The 16,868-nt window shown below is 47.6% G+C and overlaps 1 protein-coding gene across 8 annotated transcripts in view; it reads left to right on the plus strand.

The window, feature by feature from the left end:
- The window catches only part of TENM4 (teneurin transmembrane protein 4), an 854,243-nt gene that overhangs the window by 682,600 nt on the left and 154,775 nt on the right, over positions 1-16,868 (plus strand). For all 8 annotated transcript variants that reach the window (XM_061407667.1, XM_061407664.1, XM_061407669.1 and 5 more), the window contains 3 exons: positions 5,357-5,458; positions 7,363-7,557; positions 13,696-13,896. In XM_061407667.1, the coding sequence (XP_061263651.1) occupies positions 5,357-5,458; positions 7,363-7,557; positions 13,696-13,896 (498 nt within the window). The remainder of the gene's footprint in view (positions 1-5,356; positions 5,459-7,362; positions 7,558-13,695; positions 13,897-16,868) is intronic.

Here is a 16,868-nt window from a genome sequence, read left to right on the forward strand (position 1 = left end):
ATAGTGGAGTAGGTTGCTGTGCCCTCCTCCAGGGGATCTTCCTGACCCAGGGATTGAACCCAGGTCTCTTAACTTCTTCTGCATTGGCAGGTGGGTTCTTTACCACTAGTGCCACTTGGGAAGCCCAACTAGTATGGTACCAAAGCCCACACTTATGGTCCAGGCCACCTACCATAAACTTTGACTTCAGACTAAACTTGATTCACCTACCAGATTCACCCTTGTAGCTCTGTGACTTCAGCTCTTGGTCTCCATCTCAGACTGTGAAATGGTGGCAAAGGTACCAATTTCTCATAATTATAAGGAATAAATTAGAATATATGAGAGACCTTTCCCAGTTCCATGAGAGAGAATGAGAGGGTCTCTATTAGAGTAACTGTAGAATTAACACTCTGCCTGTGCTATCTAGTTTTTTCCCCTTTTTTTGGTTGTCAATAATAAATCCAACCCCTCTTCAGGATCAAAGAGGATGTAATAGATGGAACTTGGAGTATATATTTCACCAGCTGTAGTCAAGTGATGTATTCAGTCATCCAGTTGGGTGTTCTGTAGTCTATATTCCCTCCCTCTTGCCTGAAGCATTAGCATCCAAACTCCTAAGGAGAAGGAGGCATCAGAGAGTACACCTCTCTTGGGCAGTAGGTGGACCTTGGCTCTTGAGACAAGTGCTTTCAAAGAGTTGCCAACATCCACTTTTACAACCTCAGCAGAGACAAGAGAAGCAGAGGAAGGAGCTGCTGTCAGCAAGGGTGGCCTTCTGTTAGCTGGGACATATCCCAGGTGAACAATGCATGGAGGAGGTGCTGGGCGGGAGGGATAAGTGCTGGGTGAGCAGAAGAGTGAGACAAGGATGGCTAGTGGGCTCTGACCTTGTTCACAGCTGGTTCCTTCTGTCTTTGGTGCTGGGGTCCAGCCTCAGGCCCCAGTCACCGCAAAGGTCTGCCTGCTCAGAGCAGGGCCTGAAGCGAGCCAATGAAGGAGACAGGCCTCCTCTCCTCTCCCCTCCATTCCCCCTGTGAAACAGCAGGGCTCAGGCCACCCAGTAGCCCTCTGACAGGCAGGATGTTCCCCTGTGGTCTCCCCTTGTTTCCTATAAAATCAGGCTCCAGGATTTCAAAAGAGAAAAGCAGGACAAGTGGCAACTGAAGGCAGGCTTTCCCAGGCATCAGTCTTAGACTCGGGAGACATACTCACCAACTGTGATCATCTTTCACCTTGACATGGTGATGCTACTGGATTATCCATGGAAAAGGGAGGTGAACAGACAAAATGAGGCACTGCTGTGGGCTCACTGAGGCCTCTGTGTTTTCCCGTCTCCTGTGTTTTCTCCAGGAAGGAGCATCGTTGTCTTTTTGTCCTTCTGCAAAGGCCCCTTTGTATTTTGAGCAATATTTTGTTCAACATTCAGAGAGCACGCCCACTCAGAACACATGTCCAGAGAACAAGCTCAGGAAACATTTAAACTCTGCGTTCCAGTATTGATGGAAGGAAAAACAAGTTCCTGAAAATCACATTTCTAGCAGAACCCACTGTTATGATAGAAAAGCAAAAGCTAGGAGAAAGCTCCCTGTTCTCCAACATACCATCTACCGAATTATGAAAATCAGTTATGTACAGGCAGCTGAACTTTTAATTCAGATCTGAGCAGACCTAAGGTACACCTTCTGCTACATGAAGGCCACTGCAGTTTAAACGTGAGCAAAGCAGGAAGGGACTGTAGGGGGGAAAACTCACCAGACACTAATTGGAAACATAGCAACATGTTTATGCAATAAAGTTCACACTTCTCCCAAGCCAGTGGGTGTCACTTCTGCACTAGCGTTTAGCTTAGAGATATTTGGTCAATGGAGACTCATTATTTGTAGGATTCCAAGTGGACCCCAAGTAGTTGAAATCCTTCCAAGCAGAAGAAAGACTGTATACATAAACATTTCATCAAGGAGAAATAGTCTCCAAATGTCTCGCTTCTACTTCCGTGTTGCCATCGTAAAATTACTCCATGTCTCCTAAAACTCCTGCCTTCACTGACACCAACAGCCTGCGGCAAGTTTTGTAGCAAACAGGCTTCTAGTCTGTCAGATTCAGCAACCAACACAATATTCAGTCACAGAAAACACACCTTTTCACTAGGAAGACATTTTGGATTTAACAGGTTTGTATCTTACAGACTTCATAAATCAAAATTTAGAAAGTCTGTGACCCTTACCTGCAGCCAACCCTGTTAAAAGCACAGCTGGGAATTATGGCCGCGGTGTTGGGAGACAGATGTTATACCACTGGGTTTGAGCAGACCTGGACCATAGGATTTTAGACCTGTGAGGGATCTCTGAGATCATCTAGCTGAATTCTTTCAGGGACAGCAGCAAACGTTCATTGAGGCCCTTCTTTGGAAACCAGGGCAAATGCACAGGTGAATAAACTCGGCTTCTGTCCTCAAGAAGTACACAGTCAACCCTGTAGGCTGCCTGGTCCTTCAATAGGAGCTACAGAAAAAGTCCCAGGAGTAACTTAGCCTGTTTAAGAAATGAGGAAGACTTGTCCAAAGAAGTGACATTTGAATTGGATTTGAGTAGGAGTAGGAGTCGCCCAACAGGGGAGACCAAACGCAAGGACGAGGACACAGGTGCAGGAAGATCAAGGGACATGACCAAGGTCCTGGAGCCCTTCCGTAGTGGCACAAGAGGTAGAAGCAGGCCTTTGGCTCTCTGTCCTTTATTCCTTCTGCAAGACTGCAGATGGAACCCACCCTCAAATTGCACCATTAGCCTGAAGTTTAAAGTGAAAACAATCTTGCCTTAAACTTTACTTAAAATTCTTATTTTTATTTATGTTTTTGTTTGTTTGCATTGGGTCTTCACCGCTATGCATGGGCTTCTGTGTTGACTTCCCTTGTTGCCGAGAACAGGTTCTAGGTTGTGACGTAGGCTCTAGAGAGTGGGAGCTCAGTAGTTGGGCACACAGGCTTGGTTGCCCCATGGCATGTGGAATCTTTCTGGATCAGGGATTGAACCCATGTCCCCTGCATTGGCAGGTGGACTCTTAAAACACTGGACCACCAGGGAAGCCTCTCTTATTTTAAAAAGAATATTAAAAAGAAAACATCCTAAGTTATCCTTTATAAAAAAATAGTTTTTAAGAAGCCCCTCCTAACATAGAGGCTTAACTTAAAGGCATGTAGATTCTTCCCACGTGGCGCTAGTAGTAAAGAATCCACCTGCCAATATAGGAGACGCAAGAGACTTGGGTTAGGAAGATCCCAACCCAAATGGAGGAGGAAATGACAGCCCACTCCATTGTTCATGCCTGGAGAATCCTGTGGACCTACAGTGGGCTACAGTCCATGGGGTCGCAGAGTCAGACGCAAGTGACTAAGCATTATTCTTCCAGGCAAAGCCAGTGGAGAGCTGAGATGCTCAGCTCTGCCGGGTCCCAAATGGCTTCCGAATCCTTGAATTGAGAATACAGACTAGATTAGACCCTCCTGTTCTTAACTCTGTGTTGGTGTAATATGCTGTTCATATTATCAGAGGGACAGCAAGTGAAGGAAATTTCCCACTCATTTGCACATTTGAGCCCCTTTTCAGTCATTTCCCAGTTGGTAATGGCAGACAACTGGGAAAAGACCTTTCTGGGGAACGCACTGTGCCATGAGCTCCTCAACATCTCCCACCTTCCACCATCTACCTGTACTCAAGACATCCTTCACGCTTATCTCCTCCCAGAAGCCTTCCTCCACTGGTTTTGCCCCATATCAGCTGCTGTTGCATTGGTCCTAAGTGATTTCCTGGTGATTTAAGACTCGCTGCCCTTGTCAGGATGTCTTTTCTGCACAGAAGCTTATAGAATTTTAGAACAGGAAACAGTCCTGGGAATCATCTCTGCTATCGCCTTCATTTCACATATGAGGAAGATGAGGCCCAGAAGTGGTGGGTGGGGAGGAAGTTGCTTTAGGTTCCCAACATGATTCTGGAAAAATGGGCCCCAGAATCAGGTCTCCCTAGATCCCTTCAAGCTCTGCAAGTCCTAGAATTCACTGCCTTCCAACTGGTCCCTTGCTGTCATCAGGACTGGCCTCACTGAGTCACAGATCTGCCTCGTTCATTCCTGGCTGTGGCTGAGAAGTTCCTTCAAGGTCCAGATGACACAGCATCATTGACACAGCAGGCTTGGGGTCCAAAGGCCTAGATTCAGATTCTGCACCCATGAATTAGTATCTCTTGAGGCCTTCAGCAAGTCCCTTCATCTCTTTGTCAGCCTCCTTGTGGTGTTGTTGCTATTTGTAAAGTAGGAATATTGATACACTTGAAGATTTGGTGGCAGCAAGATAAAATAAGCTTTGTGGAAATAGGTGGCACAAAGAAGCCATTCAAAATACAGTGGCTTCTTCCTTTATGCCATATCTAGCATGATTGAGAAACGGGCTAATCCAAATAAACAGATTTTCTATATAGCATGTGGACTAACTGGAGCTACAAACCACTGATTAGTTTTTTTTACTAAAAGCTTCCTGCAGTGAAGCCTGTATTTCCTTGACATGTCACACAGATGATACCAAATGTACCAGGATGCGTTAGAGAAATGAGCAGCCCTGCAGAAAGTGGGCACTCATTGCAGAGGCTGGGGATATGGGAAGGGCAGAGGGGGCGTGAAGGAAAATCCCAATGCCTTTTGAAGGAGCTTGGCTCTTTTCATTTCGGCAAATGGGAGGCAGGGGGCACTGAAGAGTTTTTAGGAGGAGGACAGGCTGAGATCTGTTTCAGAGAGGTGGCTCAGGCTGCTGGGTGGTGAATGAATCAGGGTGGGAGGAGGAGGCCAGCCATGAGGCTGTTGTGTTAGCCCCCGTGAGAGATGGTGGCGTCTGGACTGAGAGATGGAGAATCAGAGGTGGGAAGAGACCGATTTACAAATCCCCAGTAGCTTTGTGGAAAAACAAACAAACAAGCTGGATTCACAGATTATCAGCCCATTATGAGAAAAATATAAACCACAAAAAAGTGTCAAGACCATAGGTATCACCCCATCACCCAGCCTCCAAAGATAACCACTAACGAGTTAAACCATGCATTTGCTCCCAGTGTTTTTAGCCGAAAAATTTCTCTGCATTTGTAGATACAAATTTGATTTATAAAAAATTGGTTTAGGGACACATTTCCCCAAACACATCTCTTAATGTCAGCTGAGATGCACCTCAGCAAGAGTAAACAGAACATACATTTTAAACTTGATTGACTCTTCAGTGACTGCGTCAAAAGCGCTCGAATGTGTGGGTCGTGGTTAACCCGAGGCTGGATTCCCGGGCCCTCTGTTTGGGTAAAGAAGCCTCTGTTTGCAGCTTTGTTTCTCTTTTCTCCCACAGAGTCGGTGGATAACTGCCCCAGCAACTGCTATGGCAATGGGGACTGCATCTCTGGGACTTGCCACTGCTTCCTGGGCTTCCTGGGCCCTGACTGCGGCCGAGGTGAGAGCCCTGCCCCACCCCGTGGGCCTGCGGGTCCCAATCCTCAGGGCAAGGGCAGAAATCCCGGCCAGCTCCCGCCTCTCGGGAGAAGGGCTCCCAGGGGCCGGTCCGGCGGGGCCCTGGCGGGGAGGTCTGCAAGCAGAGCCCTGTCCCAGTCGTGTTATCCACTGTGCATGCCCGGGGAGGTCAGGAGGCAAGGGCAGCCACAGGGAACTGGACACGGGGTCCTTTGCAAAAGTAGATTTCCCCTTGGAGGACCAATCAGCGTTTGCCAAGCGTCTTTGACGTGCATTTCCAGCGAATGTGGTTTGTCTCTGTCCTTGGGGAGGGGCCTGAGCTGCTGCTCCGTTGCTGTCTTATTACAACGCAAGCGGGGTATTGGCAGAGACCACCGAGGGGAGGGACTGGGAGGCGAGACTTCTCTTCACACGGGACCCTAATGCTGCCTCCTCTTCAGGCATGTACGATGCTAATGGTAATCACTGTGGGGAGCGTTTAAAGGCTGCCTGTGATTTGCCTGAGCATTCAGGTTCCATTTCTGTCTGGAAGAATTAACAAGAAAAATGCTACCGGATGATCGGTGGTCCTGAGAATTTGGCACTCCTCTTGCGGAAAGGAAAAGTCTGCTTCCTTTGGTTTCTCCACCTCTTGCCTCATCCCACAGGTGTTTGCTTAGCGCCCTTTAGGACTTGGTCCTGTGCTGGACACCAAGGTTGCAACACTGAGCAAGACTCAAGCCCAGGACCTCTCAGTCGGGGAGAGTGACAGGGAAACAGATGATGATCACAAAGCAGTCAGTGACGGGTGAAGCAGGCTAGAGCAAGTTAGATGCAGAAACATCTGTCAGCGTGGAAGGGTCCTAGCTTGGGTGGAATGAGGAATAAAAGGCTCTTCAGGTGAAGTGACACTGAAACGCAGACCAGATCCTTGAGTTTGTTCATCAGCGGAAGGCAGAGATGGCTTTCCAAGCTGAGGACACAGCGCCCTCCAAATGCCATGCCGTGATGCTGCTCTGGGGCTTCTGCTTATTCTTCCTAACATGAAACAGCATAGACTCAGGCTGACGCAGCAGAGCCAGCAGACCTGAGGAAGCATAGTGATTACCTGCTGAGTGCTTTAAAAAGGAAGGAGGCCAGGTGGGAGCCGGGGGAAGGTGGTGCAGAGAGAAAATGAGGCATTCCTCCTAACATGAATTACTGTCTCATCCCATATGCACTTAAAGTTAAGAGTCGTGTGTAAAGCAGCCTTATTGTATCTCGGTAAGGCTGTCGGTACTTAGAGCACAATGCAACGTAATTTATTTTTATATAGTGTCCTTCGTACAGATGATCACAAAACCTTTTACGCTAAGTGGCAGAGTAGAAAGATAACACTTTAAAGAGCCACGTTGGGCTCAGCTATTCTCTTATTGGAGCAGTGGCGTGTGGGGCTTCAGTGGAGGCCGGAAAGACAGGGAGAGCTGGAGAGTGGCTGGGTTAAAGGTGACACGAAGTGGTCCAGCACGTGAGGATGGAGGAAGCGAAACGCAGCACTACTAGGAGGAGAGTCCTGCTGGAGGGGGGCGGGGCGAGCAGCAGGCCAAGCTGTCTTTTGCAGCCAGCCCAAGGAACAGATTGAAGCCTCCTGTCTAAGGAGCCTGGCGACCACCATGCAGTCACCAGTAATGAGGGGGACAGGAGAAAGCAACGTTCAGTGGGCCCCAGCTGTATTCTTTAGGCCCTGCACTCTATACTTTAACTGACAGTTCCAGACGTGTTTTAACTGGAATGAAGTAAAGCAAGAGAAGCAGACAGGTGGACACATATGGGAATTATGGCAAAGTACTTGAAGCCCGGGGTGGAAAGGGACAGACAGAGTATACCAGGGCGCACATCCACGCCAGGCTCCCGGCGCTGTCTCTGCAGCTTCCTGCCCCGTGCTCTGCAGTGGGAATGGCCAGTACATGAAAGGCCGGTGCCTGTGCCACAGTGGCTGGAAGGGTGCCGAGTGCGACGTGCCAACCAACCAGTGCATCGACGTGGCCTGCAGCCACCACGGCACCTGCATCATGGGCACCTGCATCTGCAACCCCGGCTACAAGGGCGAGAACTGCGAGGAAGGTAGGACCCCGGGTGCGGGGGGCGGCAGCTCGGCTCCTGCCCGTGAGACAGAGATGGCTGGCGGGCCTCCCCGGGAGCAGAGGGAGCCTCCAGAGCAGGCCTGCGACCGCCACCCCCACACCGAGCCAGGACGTCACTGGCAGCAGTCATTAACCTAAAGCGAGAGGACAGGTCCCACTCAGGGAGGGGAAGAGAAGGGTGTGTATTGAGTGCTAACCATGTGCAAGGTTCTGGGCCAGAAGCCTGGTGTCATTTAACTTCCAGCACTAGTAGGTGCTGAAAGTGAAAGCACAGTCGTATCCAACTCTTTGCGACCCCATGGACTGTAGACCACCAGGCTCCTCTGTCCATGGAATTCTCCAGGCAAGAATATTAGAGTAGGTTACCATTCCCTTCTTCAGGGGACCTTCCCGACCTGGAGATTGAACCCAGGTCTCTTGCATTGCAGGCAAATTCTTTTATTATCTGAGCCACCCAGGTGCTAGTGGTAAAAAAAAAAAAAAAAAAAAAAACCCTGCCTACCAATGCAGGAGACATAAGAGACACAGGTTTGCTCCCTGGGTTGGGAAGATCCCCTGAAAGAGGGCATGCCAACCCACACCAGTATTCTTGCCTGGAGAATCCAGTGGACAGAGGAGCCTGGCGGGCTGCAGTCCATGGGTTCACAAAGAGTTGGACATACATGACTGACTGACTGAGCATGCACACATGCCTACTAGGGAGGGGTAATCATCTCGATTTTATAGTTGAGGAAACTGAGACTCAGGGAGACAGATGACCTGCCCAAGGTCCCACGGCTGGTGGATGGCAGAGCTGGATTTGAGCCCAGTCTCTCTGGCTGCACAGTCTCAGGTCTTTCTCCTCCCCTTTAAGCATCTTTGCTCTCCATTTCTGAATATGAGTCTCTCATAGACCTCCAAAGGTTGCCTTCCATTGTCACACCCTTCTGCTGTGTGAATATGTATATGTGTGTGTGGTCTTGTTTGTAGCTCCTAGGTATTCATAGGCGTGTCTCCCTCCTTCATAAAGTAAATACACGCCTGTACAGAATGAGGTTTAAAAGTGAACTGCTAACTCAACAGTGATGTCAGTTGTTCCCCAGAAAACCTAACGAGTTGCGATAAGCCAAACTGGTCTGTCTCGCAAATGAGAACCCTGAGGCCCGGGGAAGGGCATCAACACGCCCATGGTCATAACATTACCTGATGGCAGGGCCAGAATTCAGCCCAGGTCTTCTCACCTCAAACCCTGTACTCTCTCCTCCTTACCACATGGGATTTCCTGATGAGAGGAGGGGTCTTATCACGAGCAATAGAGAGTAGCTGTCAGGAGTACACACTCTGGCGTTAGATGTGAGTTTGAGTCCTGGTTCTGCCACACTCACTAGCCTCAGACTCCTCATCTGTAAAATGGAATTCCTTTTCACAGAAGGTCATTGTGAGGACTGGATTAAATGACTCATGTGAAGCACATAGCTCAGTGTCTGACATACAGGAAATGCTCCCTGAACGTTAGCTCCTATATCATTAGCAGCTTTCTGGAGACAGCTGAAGCATGCTTCCTGTTTCACTCCATTCACTGTATCCAAGGCCTTTTGAAATGGATGGACCTTGAAACCGATGGGCGATGTTAATGGTCATAACCTCCTACTGTTTACTGTCTAGGGCCCTGGCACTTTCTCCAGTGGGTACAAGAGGCTCCAGGGAGAGCTAGTCTTCTAATCTACTGGGGATATAATAAGTAGTCCCCTCTCCAAGCATCATTTCCCCTAAAATGAGAGAACATAATGGGCCCGTGTTAAAAGAACAGGGAGCGGGAAGGGATTAGTGTCTGGAAAGCATCCGTCTCCTCTGAGAGACAGGCTGTCTGCGCTCCCCAAGTGTGACTGGAGATCCTGATTCAGACCTATTAACTTTGATGCGGATTACCTCGGGCTGTCTGAGCTCAACCAGGGGCCTGGTTCCCTTGAACAAAGGCGTTGGCTTTCTCATCCTGATGACGCTGACCTTCGTCTGCTTCCCCTTTTCATTTTCATCCCTTGAGGCGAAGACGCTGTGAAGGAAAGAGAAACAAAGAAGAGATCCCTCCTGAAACGTGGGGCCATCCCACCCTGGGTCCCACGGTGTCCAATGGGTCAAGGAAGAGAAGTTGTCCTTCTGATCAGCCAGCCCTGGGCAGCGCCCTGGAGGGCCAGGTCACTTACAGAGAGATAGAAGTTATTTAGCAATTTGATTTACATTACTGTTTGAAAAGAAGGGTTTTCACTCCTGGTCTCTGTTCTGAGAAGGGCCATCTGGTCCTGATTCCTCTTATTTCTGTTTCTCTGCTAAAGCATCCTTGCAGATTCCTTGTGTTTTGAGTGGGGGTTTCCTGGGCCTTCGTCCGATCCCCCAATCCCCTGTCTGTTCTAATAGGTTTCACTGTGTTTATAAAACATCAGCTAACAAGCTGACTTCTTTCGCGCTCTCCTTCTTTCTTTTGAAGTTTATCGTCCCATTATTTTTTTTTAAAAAAGCCTGAACTGCACCGAGAGGATGCTTAGAGGGGCCTGGGGGAAGGGCAGAGGGGCCTGACCTCGACATTTTACTGTGAAAAGTGAGCCACTGTGTTTCGGATCCTGAAGTGCCTCGGGTAGCTTGTGTGGCCACTGAAGCGTGGAACATTTGGGGAAAAGAGCTGTGTTTGTGGCCTGGCCATGCAGGCCCCATCATCTCATTAGTAAGCCAAGCATCTGCCAGAAATTTTGGCTTGAATGGCAAGCTCTGCAAAGGGGAAAACAAAATATGACTGCTTGGCTCCTCTTCTAAGAAGAAACTAAGTTAGACTGTCTTCTGCCCAGAGCCAAGCCCACCTCCCTGCCAGCTTCTCCCGTATTTCTTCATCTCCCCGACCCCAAGCCTGCTGATCTTCCCATGTTATACCCAGCATCCTACCAAATAAATAGTATTGGGGAAAGTATCCCAGTGTGATGGAGAGAGATCATTTTAATTCCATCCTAAGGTTCCTGCTTCCCTAGAGACCCCAGACAGGGTACACAGATGCACAGTCAACGTGGGACCTTCGGCAGAGAGTCACTGTGGCATAGATAACCACCCTGGCTTTGGGCCCGTGTTCTGGCAGGAACCTCAGTCAGTTCAGCCAAGGTTTCCTGGAGCCGCTATGCCCCCTTGGTGCGGGCCTCCTTAGAACTCCTTTGCGCTGCTCCACACTTGCTTTACCAAGCTGACCTCCCGAAGCAATGATTAATTGATGATGAATTGCCTGGAGGTAGCCCCTCATCAGTTCTTTCTGCTCTTTCTTCCCTGCCTGGACCAGCTTCTGAGAACTTCAGATTCACTTTGCTGGTTCCTGGGTCCCCATCAGACTTATTATGTCTGAGAAACAGGACTGTGACGCCAAGGGCCTCTTGCTGAACTTGGCACCCTCTCGGCTTGCTCCACTAACATTGCAGATTTATAGATTCGACCTCAAGGGCGCCTCAGAGACAGCTTCAACCCCACGCTGGGGTCCGGGCACTCACAGAACGGGAAATACCTTTACAGGTCTCGGGATAGGAACTGCTGAGTCATTTCCCGTCAAACTGGAAAATTCTCTGGGTCTGGGGAATTATCCTAGCAGCCTAATGGGCCAGAATAATCCTTCTGAGGTCCTGGGATCTGAGGCAGGTCATGAAAATTTATCACTGCTATTATTTTTATCATTTTTAATTAACAGAAACTGCAGCAGGTCATGTGTAAACCATTATTAAGTGGTGTCCAGAGACTGCAAGAGAAGGGATTCTTTGCCTTCCTGTGGCTTTATTAATTCTCCACTTTGCCCCTTTCTTTCATTGTTTCGTTTTCTTTTGATTTCTATTTTTAACCATTTTGTGTGCTTGTGTCTGTATTCATGCGTTACATGTATTTTGGAACCAGTAAGATTGCAAAGGAAATAGCAAGAGATTTGTACCAGGAAAGAATGCTTCAAATTTAAATTCCTCCACTTAACCACTGTGTAATCTTGGACAAGTCATTTAACCTCTCTGTGCTTCAGTTTCCTCATCTGTGACACGAGGGTAACAGTGGTATCTACCTCAAAAGGTTGTTGTTAGGGTTAAATCAGACAATGTATATAAAAGGTTTAATAGTACGATATAGCATAGAAGAGACACTCAACACTAATCACTGTTGTTACTGTTGCTATTACTGTCGCCATGTTTTTAATCCCGTGGTTGCTCCAGACCTTTGATCTTCTTAGCTATCACTCAAGTAGTTACACCGAGTGCCTTTAAAAACCCAGTGAAAGAGCTTTCTTAATAAGCTAGCCCTCAAAATGAACAACCTGTTCCCAGAATGCTGCTCTTCGTAAAGTCTCTGCCCACGTGTGTCTGTGACTCCAATATACTCCGGCTGATTTCCTGACTCTTGTGGAAAAGTCAGGTACATAGGGTTATAAAATTTCCCTTGATAGATGAAGTAAAAGCACATCTGAATTATAAATGAGTGCTAACCACCATCTGCCCAAGTCATGCTACTGAATGTCCTGGTAGAGTGGAACAGGTAAATTCTTTGAAACAGTTTACAGTTTATACTGCCCTTTCAAAGCCTCAGTATCATTTGGTCTTCATAGCAACCTGAGAGGTAGGTAATTTTACCAAACCTGCTTTATGCATGGAAGCCCAAAGCAGATATGTGACACAGCCATAGTCATAGACCCATTTCCGTTTGTCTTGTGACCTTTGACCTTAGGACTTCAGAGGTCAAAGGCTACATTATTTCCTCTGCAGCATATGGCTTTCTCATGAGCCCTGTGAGGAAGAATCTGACTACATTCATAGAGGCAGCTCCATCAACACTCTTAACAGCAGCTGCACAATGAGCCCCACCGCACTCCAGGACCTCACTCTCCCCTTCCACTTGCAAAACAGATCGAATCCCCTCCCTCCCTCTAGTGCATGGGTGATCTAACAGCTCTTTGGTTGACTAGAGAACACGGACCAGCCGTTAGCCAATTCTGTCTCATCTCTACTTCTTTTTGCACTTTTCACGTGCGCTGGAGCCACATGCTAAGTTAGCCCCTAATATGCCTCTTCTCCTTTTTTCTGTGGAATGCTTTGCGGAGGATTAATGGTCTCTGGTAACTTTGTGTAACTCCACAACTAAAGCTTTGGTTTAGGAAAATTAGTCCCAGGGGCAGGGCTACCACTGGATTCAGAATCAGACAGACGTGTCTTCAGATTCCGCTCTGGAACTCCTCCTATAAATCATTTATCTCACTGAGAAAACGGAACCTGATGAGGTTTATGAAGCATTTCCTAGCACACTAGCAAAGAGCAGGTAACTCGCAATATTCTCCTCCCTCCTTCCAGGGTGGGAAGGTCTCTTGAGACCGCTTAGGCCTTGCACCCTAAGAGCCCTGTGGGGAGTTGCTTGGTTTGAGCTACAGCTTTGTAGGTCCCCACCCGCCCCGCCCCCAACTTGAGGAGAAGCTAAACACAGCCGCTGTATGTAATGTTGAATAATTATTGAAATGTTTGCCTGGATGCACTTCCAGACAAATATGTGTGTGGAAGTGAGGCTTGAAAGTTCGTCTCAATCACCAGAATCTGGGGAAGATGACACAAGCTAAGGGAATTTAAGTGCAAAATAAATTCTCATTTAAATTAAGGAATTTCTTTATTTTAGTCCCACATTCAAAGAAATAAAACTGCATCGTAATGTGGCAAACACAAATAGTTTGTTCTCTGATGACGTTTCAAGTGCCTCCCTTGTGTTTGGCGGTATTCTAGGAGGCAGAGCTACAGAAGGGAAGGAAACAAAGTCTTTCTCTACATTGTTGCAGTTGTTAGGGACATATATGTCTTCCTCTCTGCACCCACAAACCAAGAGGTGGGACTATGTATCCGTATTTTACAGGCATGGGAATTGAGACTCTGGAGATAAACAGTTGACCACTGGGTGGAGTCAAGAACCCAGGTCTACTGTTGCTAGAGTCATTTGCTTCACTGTTATCAAGTGTTATCAACACTTCTGTGGACATCTGGGTCCTTCTCCTTGATCGTGTGAAGCTGCTCCAGTGCAAAGCATAGCAGTTTGTTTAAAGAAGCCTCCAGCCTGGTCGGTCCAGTACTCACTAGTGCTGTCTCCCCACGTGTCACAGTGGACTGCATGGACCCCACGTGTTCGGGCCGAGGCGTCTGCGTGAGAGGCGAGTGCCACTGCTCTGTGGGCTGGGGAGGCACCAACTGCGAGACGCCCAGGGCCACCTGCCTGGACCAGTGTTCAGGCCACGGAACCTTCCTCCCAGACACCGGGCTTTGCAGCTGTGACCCAAGCTGGACTGGACACGACTGTTCTATCGGTAAGTGTGGGGGGAATAAGGCAGCAGCATGGATGGAGAGGGAGGAGGTTTCACTATGACCTGTGCACCTTTCAGTCCTGTTCAGGGCCCTGACCCTGACCTTGGTCGTGCAGCAGGTGGTTACCCAAATCCCTGAATGCTTTCTTCTTCCTCTAAACTCCAGCCTCAACACTTCTACTCTTAGGTGAACAGAGGATTCATCCATCATACCTTCACACCATTCCTTTCATAGCGATGGCCTTGAAAGTCAAAGTGTCTCCCCTTAACCATGTTAGTTACAGTAGATGCGATTCACTGACTTCTCACCTTCACATCACAGAGGCAAGGCCACAGGGAACAGTGTACCTCCCTGAGTCCTGCAGGGATGGGCCTTTGGTTTCACCTTGTCCCAGGATGAAGTCCAGATTCAATATAATATTTAGGGCGCTCAGTGATATGGCCCCCACCTGTCTTTCTGATCAGATCCTCTACGAGACGGGAAGTTCCAGGAGGATAGCAAACATCTCTTACCCCTACATCCCCACAATTCAGCATACCCTTGGCCCACAGCAGCTGCCTGGTAAACACTGACGGATGAGTGAATGACACACATAACTGAGTGCACGCTTTCTTGTGGTATTTGGTTCACCCCAGAGTCTACACATGCAAAGTTTAAGGGATAATATGTTAGCACCCTCAGTTTCAGTTCAGTTCAGTTCAGTCTCTCAGTCGTGTCCGACTCTTTGCAACTCCTAAGAATCGCAGCACGCCAGGCTTCCCTGTCCATCACTAACTCCCAGAGTTCACTCAAACTCACGTCCATCAAGTCAGTGATGCCATCCAGCCATCTCAGCCTCTGTCGTCCCCTTCTCCTCCTGCCCCCAATCCCTCCCAGCATCAGAGTCCTTTCCGATGAGTCAACTCTTTGCATGAGGTGGTCAAAGTGCCTGAGTTTCAGCTTTAGCATCAATCTTTCCAGTGAACACCCAGGGCTGATCTCCTTTAGAATGGACTGGTTGGGTCTCCTTGCAGTCCAAGGGACTCTCAAGAGTCTTCTCCAACACACAGTTCAAAAGCATCAATTCTCTGGCGCTCAGCTTTCTTCACAGTCCAGCTCTCACATCCTTATATGAACACTGGAAAAACCATAGCCTTGACTAGATGGACCTTTGTTGGCAAAGTAATGTCTCTGCTTTTCAATATGCTATGTAGGTTGGTCATAACTTTCCTTCCAAGGAGTAAGCGTCTTTTAATTTCATGGCTGCAGTCACCATCTTCAGTGATTTTGGAGCCCAAAAAAATAAAGTCTGACACTGTTTCCACTGTTTCCTCATCTATTTCCCATGAAGTGATGGGACCTGATGCCATGATCTTAGATTTCTGAATGTTGAGCTTTAAGCCAACTTTTCCACTCTCCTCTTTGACTTTCATCAAGAGGCTTTTTAGTTCCTCTTCACTTTCTGCCATAAGGGTGGTGTCATCTGCATATCTGAGGTTATTGATATTTCTCCCGACAATCTTGATTCCAGCTTGTGTTTCTTCCAGTCCAGCGTTTCTCATGATATACTCTGCATATAAGTTAAATAAGCAGGGTGACAATATACAGCCTTGACATACTCCTTTTCCTATTTGGACCCAGTCTGTTGTTCCATGTCCAGTTCTAACTGTTGCTTCCTGACCTGCATATATGTTTCTCAAGAGGCAGGTCAGGTGGTCTGGTATTCCCATCTCTCTCAGAATTTTCCACAGTTTATTGTGATCCACACAGTCAAAGGCTTTGGCATAGTCAATAAAGCAGAAATAGATGTTTTTCTGGAATTCTCTTGCTTTTTCCATGATCCAGCAGATGTTGGCAATTTGATCTCTGGTTCTTCTGCCTTTTCTAAAACCAGCTTGAACATCTGGAAGTTCACAGTTCACATATTGCTGAAGCCTGGCTTGGAGAATTTTGAGCATTGCTTTACTAGCGTGTGAGATGAGTGCAATTGTGCGGTAGTTTGAGCATTCTTTGGCATTGCCTTTCTTTGGGATTGGAATGAAAACTGACCTTTTCCAGTCCTGTGGCCACTGCTGAGTTTTCCAAATTTGCTGGCATACTGAGTGCAGCACTTTCACAGCATCATCTTTCAGGATTTGAAATAGTTCAACTGGAATTCCATCACCTCTACTAGCTTTGTTCGTAGTGATGCTTTCTAAGGCCCACTTGACTTATTTATACTCAAATGATTTAACTGAAATTCACCCCATTGTTTTTAGTCATAGGTATTCTAGATTTGTTAAAGAGTATATCATTACCTTTAATTATCTAGGTGAGAAGTTAGATTGAAGTTAGCTGTGGGTATTGATCAATTTCTTCACCCTAAATCACCTTCCCCACCACACCACACTGTTTAAACAAAGTGAAGGTCAGATCAGCTCATCATCTTGTGTACTAACACTTTTGATAGTGGTCAGGAAAGATGGTTGACACCTTTGTAAAGATGAGATCCTGTGCAGCATTCAAGCCTTTGGGATACTTGGAGTTCCCTTTCCCCAGTGAATGAAGAACTGATGTTTAAAATGCAATCTAAGGGGCTTCCCAGGTGGCTCAGTGGTAAGGAATTCGCCTGCCAGTCTTAGAGCTACAGCAGTTGTGAGTTCCATCCCTGGGTCAGGAAGATGCCCTAAAGGAGGAAATGGCAACCCACTCTGGAATTCTTGACTGGAGAATCCCAAGGACAGTGGAGCCTGGCAGGCTATAGTCCATAGGGTCGCAAAGCATCAGACATGACTGAAGCGACTTAAGCACACTCACAGGCATACACACACATGCAATCTAATTTGGACTTTGTTTGCAAAGCTCATGTAAAGACATCACAAATGCAGATGCATGGAGTCTTAGGAATAATTCTTTTTATATAGCTCTGTTTATAGCAATATAATGAATGTTCCTCTTACAGCTACACTGGGTTGTATTGTTCATTATATGGCCACAGAGCTAATTTATGATAGAA

The sequence above is a fragment of the Bos javanicus genome, chromosome 29, assembly GCF_032452875.1.
Source record: "Bos javanicus breed banteng chromosome 29, ARS-OSU_banteng_1.0, whole genome shotgun sequence".
Lineage (NCBI taxonomy): Eukaryota > Metazoa > Chordata > Mammalia > Artiodactyla > Bovidae > Bos > Bos javanicus.